Raw genomic sequence first — 19550 nt, 5'->3', positions numbered from 1 at the left:
GATTGGATCAATGCCATGCATGAAGAGTTGAACAACTTCACTCGCAATGAAGTTTAGAATCTTGAAGAGCGACCAAAAGGTGCAAGAGTCATTGGAACAAAGTGGGTGTTCTGCAACAAGCAAGATGATCAAGGTGTTGTTGTGAGGAACAAGGCAAGACTAGTTGCAAAGGGATTCTCTCAAGTTGAAGGTTTAGATTTTGGAGAAACCTTTGCACCGGTTGCAAGATTAGAAGCCATCCATATCCTTCTTGCATATGCATCACATCATGAAATGAAACTATATCAAATGGATGTGAAAAGTGCATTCTTAAATGGCTTTATTAATGAACTAGTCTATGTTGATCAACCTTCCGGGTTTGAAGACCCTAGATATCCTAATCATGTTTATAGGTTGTCCAAGGCACTATATGGGCTTAAGCAAGCCCCAAGAGCTTGGTATGAGCGCCTTTGGGATTTCCTCATTGAGAAGGGCTTCACCATTGGGAAGGTCGACACCACACTATTCACCAAGAAGCTTGATGGGCATATCTTCATTTGTCAAGTATATGTTGATGATATCATCTTTGGATCATCAAATGAAGACTCATGCAAAGAATTTGGTGAATTGATGTCTAAGGAGTTCAAGATGTCAATGATTGGTGAGCTTACATTCTTTCTAGGTTTTCAAGTCAAGCAAATGAAAGAAGGCATCTTCATCTCTCAAGAGAAGTACACAAAAGATCTTCTCAAGAGATTCAAGATGGATGAATGTAAGCCAATCAAGACCCCAATGCCTACCAATGGACATCTCGACCTAGATGAGGGAGGTAACTCGGTTGATCAAACTCTCTACCGTTCTATGATTGGTAGCTTGTTATATTTAACCGCATCTAGGCCCGACATCATGTTTAGTGTGTGTATGTGTGCTAGGTTTCAAGCTAGTCCTAAGGAAACACATTTAATTGCCGTAAAAAGAATCCTTAGGTATCTTAAGCACACGCCAAGCATTGGCCTTTGGTATCCCAAAGGAGCTTTATTTGAATTAATTGGCTATTCCGATTCGGATTACGCTGGATGCAAAGTTGATAGAAAGAGCACGTCCGGAGGGTGCCATTTGCTTGGTAGATCACTTGTGTCTTGGTCCTCCAAGAAACAAAATAGTGTGGCTTTGTCCACCGTCGAAGCGGAATACATTGCCGCGGGTGCTTGTTGTGCACAAATATTATACATGAAACAAACTTTACTAGACTATGGAGTAGTTCTAGAGAAAGTACCTCTTTTGTGCGACAATGAAAGTGCGGTAAAACTTGCAAATAATCCGGTTCAACACTCTCGCACCAAGCATATAGATATCCGCCATCACTTTCTAAGAGATCATGTAGCTAAAAATGATATATCACTAGAAGGTGTAAGATCCGAAGATCAATTAGCGGATATCTTCACTAAACCGCTAGATGAGGCTTCATTTTGTAGATTGCGGAATGAGCTCAATGTACTTGATTTTAGTAACTTCACTAAAAATTGAGCTTGTGTTGTCCCTTGTATTCATTGTAATATACAACATGTTTAATTTGTGGCAATGCATATAGGGCTTGTCTAACATGGTTAAGATAACCGCCGAAAAGCATGTGAAGAAGCTTAACCTTGGATCAAACTTGACAAGCAACTAGACTTACTTACAAGTATTACATATGCATGAATGTTGTTTTGTCGTTTTGTTCCATTTGCCCTCTTGTTGCCTATTTTCTTAAAAAGAATTATAGCATAAGGCAAAATATTTTGAAAAATATGAGGGTTTGAGAGAGGTCACTCACATCAGTCCCAGTTGGTGTTTATTTGGATCTTATTCAAGTTGGGACTTGATTGGGAACAGGCAGCGCGAAGGAAGGTTGAAGGTTTGCTGGAAAAGGAGCACCGGACGCTGCTGTCCAGCGTCCGGTCAGTTCATAGGAGGTGAACTGCTACTGAAGGAGTGACCGGACGCTGCATCTGTGCGTCCGGTCAGGAAGGGTTCAGCGTCCGGTCGATCAAGGAAGGACTAGCAGTACTGACCGGACCCTGCCTGCGTCCAGTCATGGACCACCGGACGCGTCCGGTCCCGATTCCAGAGGTTTTGGACCTCTCTGGAATCGACCGGACGCTGGGTGGTAGCGTCCGGTCGCTACCACCAGAGCGTCCGGTCAGTGGATCTCGCGCGTTTTTAGGACTCCTTTCTCCGATTCCTTTTTTGTCGCGTGTGGGGAACTATTTAACAGCAAGACCGTACCCCTGTTTGACCTCAACCCGCTGTGACCTAGCCCAAGCCACCGCCGCAGCCTAGCCGCGCGCCACCTGCGCCGGTCACCTCGCGCCCGCGCCACCGTGCCCTCGCCTCGCCACGCCACCGCGCTCGCCCCCGCTCGCCAGCCGCGCTCCAGCCAAGCCCGCAGCCGAGCTACGAGCCTCGTCCCCGCGCGCCACCGCGCCTGCTCAGCACCACACCGGCCTCCTCGCGCCCAAAGCTCGCCGCTCCGCCATTGCCAAGGCTGCCGGTCTTCACGCCAAGTGCTCCTGACCTACCATCCCAGTTATTGGTAAGGCAAGTTTTGTGTTTCAATCTTGACTTCTAATTGTGACCTAGATCAAATTTTCAATGCACTGATTTCCCATTGCGTTCAGGGCTTTTGACCTAACCCTAGCCCGGTTCCGAGGATCCCCCGCGTGACATCTTATCTATTCTCGGTTCGCGGATCGTCAGGTAGAAAGCCATATGATTCAAATTCGCATCTACATTGCTTTCTCTATTAGGGTTTCGCATCTATTAGACATATGGTATTTATTTGTATCTCCATCTATTCTATCGTGCAGCAAGTTGGTTCCGTTGTGTTTCGTCTGGCAGTTGGCAGTCAACTCGGAGCCAAGCTCACGAGTAAGGATCGAGGCCAAGCCTCGAAAGCGGTAGTTTGACAGTTGATCTTCATCAACGACAGTTCACTATCTTGTCAGTTCAGATGGCTCGCACCAAGAATGTTGGTGGTGGCCCAGGTGATGATGATCAGAGGCCCCCGCCTCGCTAGCCAGCCGGATCTAAAGGCAAGTCAACCAAGCAGGTAACATCCAAGAAGCGGAAGTACCCCGACGCAGAGACAGCGAGAGCAGCAGCTGTTGCGGAGGCCGCAGAGCGTGCCGAGAGAGGTGGTACCCGCAGCGGAGTTGTCATTGCAGATCAGCCAGTTTCACCCGCAGTCAGAGCTGCGATCGAGGATGTTGAGCGTCATCACGATAGTCCAGCTAGGACTACCACGCTTGCAGGACGACGGGTTGCCATTGAGGAGGGTCCGTCAGCACAGCAGCAGCCCCCACCAGTAGAGACTCAGCCAGCTCAGGAGACTCAGGAGGGTCAGGAGACCGAGCCGGCACCTCAGCTATGCCGCTCGAGTCGTACCAGTGCTGCAGTTCCACCGAGGCCAGTTACACAGCGTAGGGGTTCACGCCCTCCGCCCAGACCACAGGGTCCGCCTCCAGTGGTTCACCTCGACTTGAGGGCCGCTACAGCCAGGCAGGTTTAGCAGCTGCGGTTTGTTGAGTTTGAGGTCTGGTTTCCTCCGAGGAGAGATGAGAGAGCAGTTGAGGGGTTCTACATGCCACTGCAGGAGGATTTCTATAATGCATATCTTAACAGTGGGGCAGTGTTCAGATCTCAGAGGGTCTGTCAGATAGAGTCTATTATGGCAGCAGCCGGAGAGAGCATTCGGCAATACTTGTCATATTTGCCAGGACTGATAGATTTGATTGGACGGACGGGCATATATGTACCTTCTTGGGTCCGTTAGTTTTATGCCTCGCTCTACATCGATCCTCATCACAGATTCATTCACTTTGCTTTCAAAGGCAAAGACTACAGAGTGACTAGTGGTAGAGCCAGGGAGATACTAAGACTACAGGAGTAGCCTGTAAAGATGCATGAGGTTTGCTATGGACATCAGGAGCCTCCCAGGCATCCTCATGGAGGGCAGGTGCCCCCTACAGATTTAGTGCGGCATTGCTTCAAGGAGCCTTTTGGAGAGGGGTCGAGCAGGAACCCCAGTGACTTGACTCCTACAGCGAGGATACTAGAGGTCATCATCAGGAGGACACTGCTTCCCAGGTTGGGATACAGGGAGGGCCTGACTCGCTTACAGCTCTAGCTTCTCAATGCCATCATGCAGATGACAGTATTTGACATCTGGGACCTCCTTCTTTTAGAGATGGAGGATACTATAGCTGAGGGGTTCAAGGGTCACAGGCAGCTTCCCTATGCTCACTGGATCACGTTCCTCATCCGCAGAGTTGTGCTTGATAAGCCCCCTGGCATGATGGATGAGTATACAGGTGCCACTACAGAGTTCCCAGCCTACAACCTGTCATAGAGGATCAGACACACCACTCCTTAGGCACCCAGACAGCCTAGCCATCGTCTCGACATGCCAGAGTCCGCAGCTCAGCAGGATGAGATCATCAGAGGGATTGCAGCCACTGAGGAGGAGGAGCTAGAGGCACAGCAGGAGGTGAGCGAGTATAGTGACAGCTCCGACGACGACTACCAGCCTATACCTCAGATGCCTCCACGTAGACATGATGCAGAGGCCGGTAGCTCCAGTTCTGCACCACCTGCTCCGCAGACAGACCCCGCTCTCATAGCTATTCTTGAGCGGATGCAGCAGGATCAGACACGACAGGCACAGGAGACAGCTACCAACTTCGCACAGTTTCAGGCTCGTCAGGATGAGTTTCAGCGGCAGCAGCAGCTCCTTCAGCACCAGCAGTTACTTATGCAGCAGCAGCTCATGGGATTCATGCAGCATGTAGTGACAGCCATTGGGATCCCACTGCCACAGACTTCGCCCCAGCTTGCATAGCCTCCTACCACTTCGACGACTCTAGCAGTACAGCCCATTGGGCTCCAAAGTCAGGGACAGCCTCCAGCTCAGTTTACTTCACCTCCTGTATAGGTGTCCCAGTGGTTAGCCTCACCTGGTGTAGCCCCGCAGTTCACTCCTTATCACACGGGTTTCTCACTAGAGCAGTCTTCCTCGCTATTCGTACCTGACACGTCAGTCTCCAGGAGTCTTGGAGCATCTTTCAACGAGTTGACCGGCATGCCTACTCTGCCTCACATGCATACTGCCGGTCCGTCTGCAGCAGCTCCAGCTATCATGACTACTCAGAGGCTCCCCTCGTCTGTCGCCTCGTTAGATCCTACGACAGACATACTTGCAGCTTCACAGGCAGCACCAGCCCCAGCTCAGACCCAGACCGCTTCAGCGACACTTCCTGCTTCAGAGGGTCAGTCAGTTCAGAGCTCAGGGTCCGATGATGATGGCACCCAGTTCCATCTTGCTCCACGTACTTCAGCGCCCGACTCGTCCGCTGCAGCCCCGCCGACCGACCCTTAGGTTTTGGTGTTTGACGCCAAAGGGGGAGAGGGTTTGAGTATGTAGACTTAGGGGGAGCGAGTTTTAGGGGGAACTAGTTATCTAGTATTAGCTTATTATATACATTTGGAGTTTTATTTGTGTGATACACTATTACTTATGCATTCGTGTGTTTACTTTCATGCATACTATTATATATATGTGATAGTGCTATCTACGTGATTGTGATATTTGACATGTGTGATTTCTACTTTTCATTATCTATATGTCATATCACTTGTGTAATGCTCATTTGTCTTTCGCTTCTGCGTTTATACTTCGAAGCAAATGAGCTTTGTTATTTGTACTCATGCTTAATTCATATCCTTTGAGTACATTGTGTTGGCTTGGGTCATATAAGCTTGACTAACTCTTTTGTTCTTATTGACAAAAGCTTATATGAACCAAGCCCGTCAAAAACCTCACTCCACAACATACTCGAGGTAGTATTGTCATCAATCACCAAAAAGGGGGAGATTGAAAGCATCTAGGCCCCTAGTTGGATTTCGGTGATTAATGTCAATACAAGATTACTATGACTAACGTGTGTTTTACAGAGGCAATTAAGTTAGGTCATGGTAATAGAGATCGATTAGGCAATCGAGGTTGTCATGCCCCTACGATGGAAATCGTTTCGGTTTTTAAAGGATGGACGACAAGGTTAAGGATAACTAGTTCTAAGTGTCGATTGGAGTTGGAGAGACACTTAGAGTAGTTTAGGACTTTGTTTTTCCTTTGGCCGTACTATGAAGGGGGGTATGAACGGGTAGCTTGACCTAGTTGAGTCTAGTGAGTTAGGTGTGGTGCACACTTGTTTAAACTAGCTCTAGGTAGCTCCTATGAATGCCTAAGATCCTATGGAGCGAACTTCATTCACATATGTTCGAATGTTGGAAGTGAATGGAGGGTCAAACACTGACCGAACGCTGGCTCCGGTGCGACCGGACGCTGGCCGCAGGGTCCGGTCAGTTCATTTGACCGTGAAGAACAAGTCTGGAGTGACCGGACGCTGGAAGGTCGTGTGACCGGACGCTGAGGGCTAGCGTCCGGTCGACTCCAGTAAGGGTCCAGACTTGGGAAAGAGTGACCGGACGCGTCCGGTCAGTGGTGACCGGACCCTGAGTATCTAGCGTCCGGTCGTTTACAGTAAGCATCCAAGAGCGACCGGACGCGTCCGGTCGGTACTGACCGGACCCTGACAGCGTCCGGTCATCATTTAAAAACTGTTCGCGGGTTGAACTGACCGGAGCGTCCGGTCAAAACGATCGGAGCGTCCAGTCATCCCGCATAAGCTCATAACGGTTCGTTTTTCAGGCTGCCTTATAAATAGAGGCTCCACTCGTGAGTGGAGTAACTTTTGCTCATTTCAACAGCTGAGAAACACGTTTGTGAGTGCCAAGAAGAGCAAGGTCCTAGTGAGGTGTTTGTGATTTGAGAATCCAAGAGAGTAGCCTCACTAGCAAATCAAGAGTAGCAAAGTGTGCATCCATCTTCTCATTAGGCTTCGCGTGGTCAAGTGAGAGTTCGTGCTTGTTACTCTTGGTGATCGCCATCACCTAGACGGCTTGGTGGTGATCGGGAGTTTGGTGTTCACCCGGCGGAGCTTGTGGGTGACCCAACTCAAGTTGTGAGCGGCTTTGGGTGATTCGCCGCGACGGAGTGTCGAAGAATCAACCCGTAGAGAGCACTTGATCCTTGCGCGGATCAAGGGGGAGCTACACCCTTGCGCGGGTGCTCCAACGAGGACTAGTGGGGAGTGGCGACTCTCCGATACCTCGGCAAAACATCGCCGCGTTCCTTTCTCTCTCTATTTACTTTGAGCACCTACTTTGAGCATTTACCTTGAGCAATTCAATACTTGTTTTACATCCATAGAATTGCTTGCTAGAGTAAATTTGGAACTTAGGTTGCGAGGTTGTTGTGCATTAGTTTGATATAAACACTTTTCTAGGCAAAGGGGTTAATTGGGCTATCCGTAGGATTTGATTATTGCAAGAGAATTTAGAATTAGCCCAATTCAACCCCCCTCTTGGGCATCTTGATCCTTTCATAATCTCAACACTAACCTCTCACATCAGTACATCGCTATTAAACTATCTAATAGAATATGATAAGATCTGATTCTGATAAAGAGGTTGGGGAAAACTTCAATATGTTGTCCACCAAAATCAAAGCAAACAACTTCCCGAAGAATACTATGAATCAGTGAGTAGATTGATTGCAATATCACACGTTGAGGTTGCAAACTAGATTGATTGAATGGTCAAGGCTCTACCTATTCCTGTGTTCAAACATTAGAAAATAAAGTTTTCCTCGCTTCCAAGCGTCTGCCTAGGATGATTGTTTGATTTGGACTACATTGGCTTGCCATCGGATTGTTGTTTCATCTGGCTAGAATGTGTTTCATTTCTTCTCAAGCCCAACTCATGCTCTACAATTTATACAAATTATATTTCAGCTGAGGATTGGGTAATCTAGGCTTAAATCGAAATAAAGATAACAAAAGGTATGTACTTTTAAAAATATTGTAACCTTACACGTGATATATATTTTTTTTCTCGAACACGCAAAATGTTTGTGCGTCTTTGTATCAAGGAAATTCCACAGTGCGTGCAGGAATTTCCACTGGATACATGATTGACTTTTTTAATACTGTAATTTGGACGTCCATCATCTACCAACTTGAATATCGCGGAATCAACTTATCAATCAGCTGTAATTGTACCATCATGTTTTAGTAAATTTTAGCGCTCAACATGCTAGCTACGTCTCGGACTAAAAAGGGGTAACGAAGAAGAAATCTGAACTTTCAAATGACCATTCAATTAGGTAGCCTCTTCATCCAAACTACAGTTAAGACAATTTGTCTGCTCATAACTCGACTCCTGACCATCAGAATTTTGATACCCTACAATCTTGTTTGGATTTTTGATTCTCCTTTTTCGAAGCTGTGTTATCTCAAGCTGGCACGGTGTTAACTCCATACGGGCTCGGCTCTCCACTGGCCAAGCTCAAAGTGGCTCGGCTCTCCACTAGTCAAGCTCAAAGTGTGCCGCGCCTCAAGTTTTCTAGTTTGTTTGTAAAACAACGGACTGTCAAATCATTTTCCCATCGGTTATGACCTATCTTCCCCTAGTACCATTACATGAATGAGAAAGTTGGTGACTTGTCATCATGGTTTATAATTTGTATGATGCGACATCAGTCACTGACCAAATAGTGACATGAACTGATAATATGCCTCAGTTTTTCACAAACTTTCATCTGTATTTTTAGTAATTATCAGGAGGACGATCTAATTGACATTCTTTCATTATTTGGGGAAGTTTGTGGAGCCACAAATCTTTGCCATTGTTCTCTTCATTTTTCATTTCCTGCAGTTTCTGTCTTCAGTATTTCTTCATGCAACCATACTGTATTGTGACATGTTACAAAGCCTGGTTATTTTACAGTTCATCTTGCACACATGTATATCATGTTTTGATGTAGTTATGGTTTATTGACAAAGAATAAAGTGGCGTGGATGAACACCAATGATATTGTAAACTGAGCCAGTTTTTAGATGTAGCCTAATGGGGCTATATAGCACAATATTTTTGTTAGTAACCGAGTCCTCTAGTGCAGTACCAAAGCTTACCGTGGTGCAACGGTAGAGTGATGAACTCTGGAGAGTGGGTACTGAAACCCCTGTAACCGGCCTCGGTTCGAAGCCAAGGTATTCTTCTTTAGGACAAAATCTTGGACGTCTCTCCCTCTGGTCGAGTATTTTTTTAGTCCTCTATTGTAGTAAGATACATCATTTTAATTGTTTTAAAGGTTTCAGGAAAAGATGGGGAGTAGTGCCTTGGTAATGAGAATCAGATTGATTTCTATGTAGCTTTCAGATTTACATGGCGTAAATATATATCTATACTATATATCTATTTTTTTCAAAGGTATTTGATTAGTCTGGATGCTAAATGATATTATTGTAATCTGTAATTTTTTTTCCCTTGGGAATATGGCCACCATTGTGGTCAACAAACCACCTGGAATGCCAATGTAAGTAGATGTAGATAGCTTTATTTCCTTTTCCTGCAGTTTCATCCCCAAAAAAATCAGCTCCTATCTGAAACCTTTGCTTCATTCTGAAGGGTGGCATTGGCATACAAATTAGTACTGATATTCTGATCCCAATATTTGGGGAGGGTTCTTCTTAAGCACCTCGACTGTTGAGTTCTGGGCGGCATACTGTGCTAGTTACTGGCCAGGCGCACTGTGTGCACCCACTTATACATCCTGCACACCATCTGCTCCATTAGGTCCCAAGCTCCCAGCTTTGCAGCTTCAATGGTTGCCTGAACTGAAAGGGTGTTCTTGATATCTCTAATCCACTGCCGATCTAGTTGATTATCCGCCACTGTGCGTTCGTTGATGAACCTTTACTAACAACCGCACTAGTTTGGGTGCAATGTGTAAGAATGTTGTCCATTGAGCCAGCAGTACTACCTTAGCACATGGCAGTGCGCAACGACTACAACAGATATTGGCCCCGTAAAAAGGCCTTAGATGGTAAGGAAAAAAAAGTGAATGTCAAAAGGTAACTGAAGCTAAGAATTCGTTATCCAAAGAAGCATCCAGTTATATCAAAGTGACCACAATCTTGATAACATAAGGTCTAGACCCAAAGAAAGGCATACAGTTGTAATGGGCAACACCTGAAAAAGAAAAACTGGAGGCCCAGCATTACCTGCCACTCCATTTTTGCCACACAGAATATGCTGAAGAGATAAAGAAAACAAGCTCAACAACATTAAATTACAAGAATTGCTGCGATCATGTTGCATGCTACCAGAAGCTAAAGCTATGGAAAGAACCTCAAGACTGGCAAGGTTTGAACTATACATAAAAAATATCGCTATCAAGATTAAGAAATCATTAGATGCCTATTTTTACAATCATCAATGCAGTATTGTGAAAATATAAATGCCATTATTGACACTTGACCAAGAGCCAACTGCTACTGAACTGAACTGTGGGATGCAGATGAGTCAAAATAGCAGTCTGTAGTAGTTGCCACAAGAGCAATTTTAAACTTCAATTCTGTTGACATACACTAGAAGCTAAATTCAATTATGCGGAGCAGGCATGCACAACAGAGAAAGACACCAATATAACCACACCCATGCACTACTTTGTTTAGAATCAGCACAAAAGATTAATGATAGGCCGCACGATAAGTTTTGCTAGTAACAGAGCACAAAATCTGACATAAATTGAAAGGTGGCCACAGATAAAATTTAAACAAACAAGACATGCATGCCTCGGAAAGGTACTGCTAGAGAGAATTGGTTAAAGTACTTCATTGTGATCTGCTAGTAACCTGCACTCTTGGTTTAGGATGAGTAACTAAGTCAATGCTGTCAGCAGTTCTAGCATCTAACTTGGAACCACCAGGTAAGCATCAACACATTTGAAAAGAAAACACACAAGGAACAGGATGCACCAACCTCAAGGGGACAAAGGCACAGCACCAGGAAGCATATAACACCAGCTGCAGGCAGAGCAAGTAAAACCATTAAATTCGTGCAGAATTCAACCATCACAGGCAACCACGAGCAAACTGGATGGATTACCTCAAGCAGTGGCCCCACACAATAGAGTTCAGAAAAATACAGCATAAACAAAATCAATTCAATGTGGTAAAACAAATAAGATAAAAGGAGTGCTCAGCTCTAGCAGTACAAAAATTAACAGAAAGGTCCAAGCCCAATAGAGGACAACATTATCCACGATAATTCACAACGCTGGTGAATACCATACGAACAGAAATATGCAGCCGTAACGTAAATTATTAAATGCTCAGAGCCGTTAGACCTTTTGGAAAATTTTCAGTGCTTAAACTAACATCTGCAGATCATGCTATCCATTCTAGGCCAAGTCCCTGTCAAGTAATAGTAAATAGTAATTTTGCTTCTTTCAATGGAGTATAAACTCTCATGGAAATTGGAGCTTTTCAATTCCATTTTGGAGATTGAGAAGACCGCTCGTAACGATTTTTTTCTTTTTATGGCTGGGTGGGCAAGAAAAGGATTTGACTCTTGAAGATATCAACTCATACGCCTGCTCCATACATTAAAAAACATTTTGGGTACTTTCTATGAGAATGGATAAATAGAAATGGGTACATTCCTCTTTCTCTTTCCTGGCCAAACTACCAAAAAAAAAGAAGAGAGCTGTAAGAGCGGTAAAAGCAAGCTCGGTGGCCCGGTTCACTACAGGTTGATGTATCCTTTTGAAAGAAAAGTAAATCTCTCTAAAAAATAAGCACGCCTGGAAATCCTCTTTACTTTCCACGAAAAGATCCACTTCAAAAGTTTATGGAGTAGAAGAACCCGCCTCATATCGGTACACCTGAATAACCATATCTGTGAAACCCGGTCATCCCAAACACAAGCTAACACAATAACAGATCAGAAACCAATAAATCACACAAGCAGTCTGATTAGATCACTAAGCTCATGATACTTAAACGTTAAAGTACTGTTTTCCACCATCGAGCTGTAACAGCTAGTTCCATATGCAGAAACAGACACCAAATCTAAGCAACCAACTAGTTAGCAGATAAGAGCTTTCCAGTACCCAAAAGAAGGCTCTTGATCCTACATTAACCTAATGACAGCAAGTCTACTCATTACACTAAAACAAAAGATAGCAGAGATCTTTACTAGAACTTCACACAGGTCAGACTTGAAAGTGCAAAGAGCAATTCGTTGATTAGGCTTGCCTGGCCCAACTCCAACTTGAATGCTTCAATCTGTTGCTTCTTGCACTTAGCATCAAGATCGCGGGCCTTCTCATCACCTATGGTCATGAACATTGCCATGATTAAGTCCCTCGAGCTGTGCGTTTCGGCGTACGCTTTGACTTCTTTGGCCAGATGAGGATACAATTTTGATAGTACACTGAAGTCCCTAGATGTTGGCTCAACCCGCTCATCTTCATCAACTTGGCCCCAGAGAATTTCAGATAGCTTAAACAGCCGACGACCAAGGTCATCGGATGGGCAGCCTTGTACAAGGATCTTGCGGTACCATGTCCTAAGCTTGCGGATCTTGTCAGTGAGCTTCTCCTCGTTGGCATCAGTTTTGTCAAATGTGAGATTTGCCAAAAGGTGCGATGAATCTGGCAAAGCACCATTATGGGACTTGGCGTGCACAACCAAAGCATTGAGAATCTTGAGCTCGTCATCATAGGACCATGATCGCTCAACCGCTGGCTTCTTCTCTGTCTGAGAACTGTGTGGCTTGGTTGATGGAGGATTCCTCTCCTGCAAGGCTTTGCCATTCACTTGAGCCCCTGTCTCCTCATCCTCCTGGGCTCGGTTCTCCTCTTGTGAGGGTGAGGTGTCGCTGGGTTGCTCTTGCTGTAGGATCCCCTCCCCTTGCTGCTCCCCTTCGTCTACACTGTGATTGTCTTTTGGGGGTGAGGTGTCATCTGCATGCTCTTGATTTGCAACCTCCTTCTCTTGCTGCTCCTCTCCATGGACGATGTGCATGTCCTTGTCATGTGGGGGTGAAGTGTCACTGGCATGCTCTTGCTCTGTGATCTTCTTCTCCTGATGCTCCTCTTCACGGGCTCTGTGCTCGACCTCTGGGGGTGAGGTGCTGCTCTGCTCTTGCTCTTGCTCTGCCGTCTCTCTGCCATTGTGCTCGTCTTCTTGGGCGATGTCAGGCAAGGAGGGTGTGTCCTCTCTGTCGTCGTTGAGCTCTAGTTCCAGCAATTGGGGCGGCGACTTCGGTTTGGTCAAGGCCTTTCTAAGCTGCTTCTTTTTCTTCTTCTTGCGCCTGTCCTTCTCGGCGGACCTCTTGCTTTTCTTCTTGCGCCGTGGGGCCGACGCGGCGACGGTCTCGCCAGCAGGTCCCGCGGCACGCTTCTCCGGGCGCTCATCTCCCTGCCGTGGCGGCGGGGAGCGCTTCTCGCCCCGCTTCGGAGTCGCGCCTCTCTTGTTGTGGCCGGCGTCGGCGCTGTCGTCGGGCAGCAGACCCCTCGCCGGTGATGCACCACCAGAACTCTCCGCCTCATCTTCCTCCTGCGACGCCGGAGGGGGTTTCTTGACCCGCTTGACCCCACCGCGCGGTGCGCTCCTCGCCGGAGAGGCCTCGCCGGAGCCCTGGGCCCCAACATCCTCCGGCGACGGCGACGAGGGTTCCTCGGCTCGCTTCAGCGGCATCTCCTTGGGCTCGGCGGACATGGCGGTGTCGCCGGACTTGCCGCTCTCCTCATCCTCGTCGTCGTCGGAACCCTCATTGCCACCGTTGCCGCCCAACTCCTTGGAATCGCCGGAACTTGGCCGGCGGGCGCTGCGCTTGGCGGCCATGGAGGCCCGATCGGTGGCGGAGGGAAGGGATTTGGGATTTTTTGCGGGGGGAGTGACGGTGCTTCACGAGGTTGGGAACAGAGTGAGTTGTGGGTTGCGAGTGGCCGTGGGGGAGGAGATACGCAGAGGGAGGGTACTTTGCACAAATCGGAGCCTCCGGAGTGTCTCTTCGTCTTCCGACTCCCCCGTCTCTCCCATTCAATTTTATTCCATTTTTTTATTTGTCTTATTTATTATCACGTCTGTCTGTTGACAAAACTCCTTCCAGCAGCTTTCTAGTTCCTCCAACGGACGGGACAAAATGCGTGCTTGCCTGCTTGGTCCTCGCTCCTTTTCGATCATGCTCGGGCCTTGCAAGCTTAGCTACAAAAATCTCTATTTTTTTGAAAATATCATAGTACTTTAAAGAATAATTACATATATTGATCTTGTTTTTAAAAAATTGTACATTTAGATCCCTATTGGCAGTAGGCCAAATCTCTATCAAGTGGACTATTAAGGGTCTGTTGGTTTCCCACCCACAGCTAAAAGTTCGACAGCCACGAAAATAATGGTGCTTGGTTGCTCGCCTCATGATGCGGCCGTCACAGTTTTTGCATGCGCTGTTCCGTGGCGAGTGTGGTGGCCAAAAAGCTCACCACAAAGTGTGGCGCGGTCTCCATTGTGGTGGTAGGCTTTAGCCGGGTAACAAACCGACTCTGATAGATATTGGCATATCACCACGTCACCATATCACTTTCTATGTCATCTTAGCAGGCTTATTCGCCAACGATAGTTGATAGGAGGCTAGTCGGCCTTTTCAATTATCGATAGGGCTAATAGGTTTGATGTCCAAGGTGTCACATAAACCTATTGACATGCGATTTGTTGATAGATCTGTCGGCATGTGTGAACTGTCAACAAGCCTTAAACTGTCTAGGACGTGTTTGGATTTGTCAGACATGTATTTTCTATGCAGACAAACGATTCTAGGCACATGCATCCAAAATCGAACGCCTAGAATCCATATCTAACTAAGACAAAGTTTTCTCGTACTCCAACCAAACACACCTCTAGTGCCCCTTCTCTCTCTTGCGCAGGCACCTCACATCTACCTTTCCACCACTCGCTTCCTTGCCTCTAGCGTCGCCAACACCGCGCACCACACCTGTCTTGGGCACCCTAGATCTTGATAAGTTTTTGGTTTTTTCTTCCTTATTATTTTACTTACTAGAATAATAACTATAGCATATATAGTACTTGTATTTTAAGGCCTATGATAGTATAGCATTTTAAAGATCTTATTGCAGCAAAAAAATGAATTTATAGCGTAACAATGTTATAGTTAAAACAATTGTTAAAAAATCTTAATATATGTAGGGTTACTTTAGTTGCCATTTATTATTTTTTGCTTCGTTAGGTATGTTGTTTCTTACTAGCTCTTTCCTAGTATATAAGGTATGTTGTTTCTTACTAGCTCTTTCCTAGTATATAAGACGTACCTATCTCTGGTTTAAAGACTAAAAAACGGACTTGCTTCTTGGTGATAGCAAGTATTTTCACTTGAACTAAGAAGAATCCACCACAATAATCAAGAAAACCAAACATCCAATAATTTAGATTATAATAATCCTATACATAGCAATCTAGATCATCATAATCTAGCTATGATCCTAAACATGTCCTAGATTATAATAATCCTATATATAATTAAACTATAACAGTTCAGTTGTGATCTAAACAGATCTTGTAGTCTCTATACAGTGGTTTAATGGAACTTTTTTCTGCAAAATATCAGTGGAAGTATCAATATATATACTAGACACGTTGTCTACATAGTGGGTGGATAAGGGATGAGGAGACAAAGATAAGATCCTCCCTGTTTGGTTCATATATTAAATTTGCTACTAATAGTCATAATTTTTTTTGCCACACCTGTTAAAGTTAGTTCATGGGAATTTTGCTTTACTTTGGCTTGATTAAGAGAATATTGTCACACTTTTTGAGTAACTCGTGCATGCAGGACCATGGCAACATGAAAAGGATTCTTGCCATCCTAACTATCGCTATCAATCAATTCAAACAGGCGCCTAAGTTGGTCAAAGCTGGCTAACGTTAGACGTACCGAAGTGTGCCTACCCATACCGGGGCAGTGGAACCTCTCTAAAGCCCCCATGAATTTTTAGGTAAAGTTCTATAGTGTAGATGGAGTTGAGATTTAAGATCGAGCAACAGTCGAAGGTATGTGTTGTTCAACTCCCCCTAAAATTTTTCGTGGATCCGCCGCTGCTTTCATCCAAACATGCCCTCCGTAGGCACACATCTCTTTCAATCAGATGGAATCAACAAATTTAAGGCACATCCCTTTCAGTTACATGCATGGAATCAACAAATTTAGGTAAATTGCTTAGAGCTAATTACTCCCTCTATTCACCCACTATGCCAGATTCGCACAGTAGGAACGGGGGCATTTTTACTGTATGGGCGACTGGGGTTGGGGACGCCCCTACAGTGGGCGTCCTCAGGCCCAGCAGCCCAGCCGTCCCTACAGATGGCACTGTAGGGGCGGCTGGTAACCTAAGCCGCCCCTACAGTTGGGGCTGATCTGTAGGGGTGGCTCAATCACCAGCCGTCCCTGCAGTGACCATTTTATCGGGGCGGCTGCCACCAGCCGCCCCTGCTGTTCTACTGTAGGGACGGCTGAATCACCAGCCGCCTCTACTGACGGCGCACGAATAAATAGCAGCCACCCCTTCTTCTAACTCGGGACATACTCTTCTACCAAAAACAAAGGCTGGGAGGCCTTTGGCTCCTCCTAAAAATTGCTCTACTAAGGGGGAAGGTTTTGATCTCAAATCCTTTGATGAAGAGGCTCTAAAAGGTAAGGAAATGCTTCTACAACTCTTTATTTAAAGTTTAATTCGTTGGTTAATAAGTAATTTAATTTTTGGTTTTCTCTCTCTTCCATGGAGCTTGAGCTAGTTATGAGTGAAATTGGACCCTAATTTTCACTATACTAAGGTAAATTAGGTAGGGAAGTAAGATTACACCCTTTGTTAGTACATCTTTGTTGATTTTAGTATAGTATTAGTGAAGTTTGATGCATGTGTCATGAAACCCTATATCTAGATCTAGGATTTTGTTTTTTTATTCTTTTTCAATTTTTTCTTTATGTGACTAGGGTTTGCATGTAGGTGAATGTGTAAGATTTTAATTGTTGCTAATGTGTAAAATATCCTCTACCATGACTACTAATTATCATTTAATATTTATTTTGATTCCTTTCTATAATGTGTGTTTATAATTTGTTATGGATAAATAGGCCATTAATTAATTATCCTCTACCATGAAATTGGAATGGAGTTTGCATGAAAGGTAGTGGATGAAATATTAAATGTTGCTAATTGTTTTCTTTGAAATTGTTTATTTGAACCTATTAATTTATATTTTAAAATATTTATGCATTAATAGTCAATTAATTAACTATCCTCTACTACTATGGTGCGTGTCTTAGGTATATACAATTATTCTCAAGTAATATTCTTTTTTTGGTTGTTTTGTTTCTATAACATGGACTATAGGAACTCTTGGATGTATGGTTCGTTAAGACACGACGCTCTTTTCCGTGATGAGATGGACAAATTCATCAAAGCCGCAGAGAAGCATGCAGCGACGTTGAAAAAGAATAGTGACACGATTATTTGTCCCTGCAAAGATTGCAAGAACCTTATTGCATTTCGAGATGTGAGTACCATCAAAGAACATCTGATTAGGAGAGGATTTGTTCTGGACTACACAGTGTGGATTCATCACGGTGAAACAGTGGTTGTTGATGACAGCGACGATGATCTAGTTGATGAAGCTAAAACCCAAGCATACTTGTCCCGATTCATAGACGATCTTGAGCAACAAATGGATCGTGACTATGGCAATCAACAAGGTAGTGGCTTTGGCAATGAACAAGGTGGTGATGATGCTGGTGGTGTTAGCAATGATGGCGAAGCACGTGAGGGGGATGCAGATGATGGTGACAACTTGGACGAAATGCTTGGGGCCTTTAGACCAGAAATATTAGAAAAGAGCAAGAGAGGTCTAGAAAATCTTGAGAGGGTGACAAAAGCATTGAAGAAGACTGTGTATGATGCTGAGAAGGGCTGTCCAACATACTTCACACTCCTACGTTTTGTGCTTGAGCTACTCATCCTGAATGCTAAGTACGGTTGGTCAGACTGCAGTTTCAATGATCGGTTGTGCCTCATGTCACGGTTGCTCCCACAGCCGAACACAGTTGCCGCCAACACATACCAAGCGAAGAAGGTTATAAGTCCACTCACATTGGGGGTTGAAAAATCCATGCATGCCCCAACCACTGTATCCTTTTTCGACGTGGCACATCGTTCGAGACTTTAGATACATGTCCTAGGTGTGGGGCTAGTCGGTACAAGAACAATGACCTTCAAAGTGGGGTGGAAGCCTCCATAGGAAAGAGGAAGAAGGGTGGGAAGAAGGTGGTGCAAGAATCTCAACCCTAGAGGAAACTCCATTAGGCAATGATGCAAATAAGAGAAGAATTCCTGTCCTGGTTATGTGGTACTTGCCAGTGACCAACCGCTTGAGGTGTATGTTCCTAAACCCTAAGGAAGCCGCACTGATGATATGGTGGGATGGTGAGCGCAAGGTGGATGATGATACGATCGCACACCCGGCCGATTGTAGCCAATGGCAATCATTCAATGCCAAGTACAAAGCAGAATTCAGGGATGACCCATGGAATGTACGGTTCGGCTTGAGCACTGATGGAATGAATCCGTTTAATGAGAGGATGACCGACCACAGCACATGGCTAGTCATCTTGACCATGTACAACCTCCCAACATATTTGTGTCAGAAGAGGAAGTACCTTCTCCTCACCATTCTTATCTCTGGCCCTAAATAACCAGGCATTGATATAGACGTGTTCTTGGAGCCTCTAATGCAAGAAATGGAGAGGCTATGGAGGTATGGGGAGCCAATGTATGATGCGTTCTGGCGGGAGGACTTTATATGCAAAGCAATAATATTTGTTACTACCAATGATTACCCCACGCTGTTTGCCCTGTCTGGACAGTTCAAAGGCAAGACTGGATGCTTAGTCTGTTTGGATGGTACTAAATGGGTGTTCCTAGATAGATCTAGGAAGATAGTTTACATAAGGAACCGGCGCTTCTTAAAGACAGATCACAAGTACCGTGGCAAATTGTACCTAAGATACTATGACAACATCCTAAAGGATGAACCCCCTCCAGAGAGACATCGTAATGGAGAACATGTGTTCAGAATGGTCCAAAACATACACGTCGTCTATGGAAAGAAGAATCCGGATGGAACGATTAGAGATAGAAGCACACCTCCCATCAAAGGCGTACCATTCAAGAAGCAATCGATCTTCTTTCAGTACCTGCCTTATTGGCCAGACTTGGAGGTCCCCCATGCCATTGATGCGATGCACGTGCAGAAGAATATCTTTGAGAGTCTCATGGCTACCTTGATGGACACGGGCAAGTCAAAGGATGGTCTTAGATCACGGAAAGACATGGTGCAGCTGAACGTGATGCGGGAGCTTTGGTCGGTACAGCAAGATAATGGCAAGTACAGTCTTCCCACGGCTAGCTTCAACCTAACCCTAGACGAGAGGAGAGCTATATGCAATTTCCTTAGGGGGGTCAGAGTGCCGACTAGGTTTTCAGCGACCCCAAAGAAGCTAGTGTCGATGAAGGACCTATCATTAACATACTGCAAGGCTCACGATTGTCATGTGAT

At 45.3% G+C, this 19550-nt stretch overlaps 1 protein-coding gene across 1 annotated transcript; it reads right to left on the bottom strand.

Annotated features, from left to right (window-relative positions):
• Positions 1 to 11900: 11900 nt before the first annotated feature.
• On the bottom strand, positions 11901 to 13891 carry LOC136493561 (nucleolin 2-like). Its single transcript, XM_066489659.1, has one exon. It carries the CDS (start codon positions 13770 to 13772, stop codon positions 12120 to 12122), a length of 1653 nt encoding a protein of 550 aa, XP_066345756.1. The 5' UTR covers positions 13773 to 13891; the 3' UTR covers positions 11901 to 12119.
• Between the last annotated feature and the right edge of the window lie 5659 nt (positions 13892 to 19550).

Source organism: Miscanthus floridulus, chromosome 11 (assembly GCF_019320115.1).
Source record: "Miscanthus floridulus cultivar M001 chromosome 11, ASM1932011v1, whole genome shotgun sequence".
Classification (NCBI taxonomy): Eukaryota; Viridiplantae; Streptophyta; class Magnoliopsida; order Poales; family Poaceae; genus Miscanthus; species Miscanthus floridulus.
The sequence above is the reverse complement of the archived record's forward strand: the minus strand, read 5'-3'. Positions and strand labels throughout refer to the sequence as shown.

Bases quoted from the DNA above. Each gene is read 5' to 3' on its own strand.
- LOC136493561 (XM_066489659.1), bottom strand. From the start codon at position 13,772: ATGGCCGCCAAGCGCAGCGCCCGCCGGCCAAGTTCCGGCGATTCCAAG.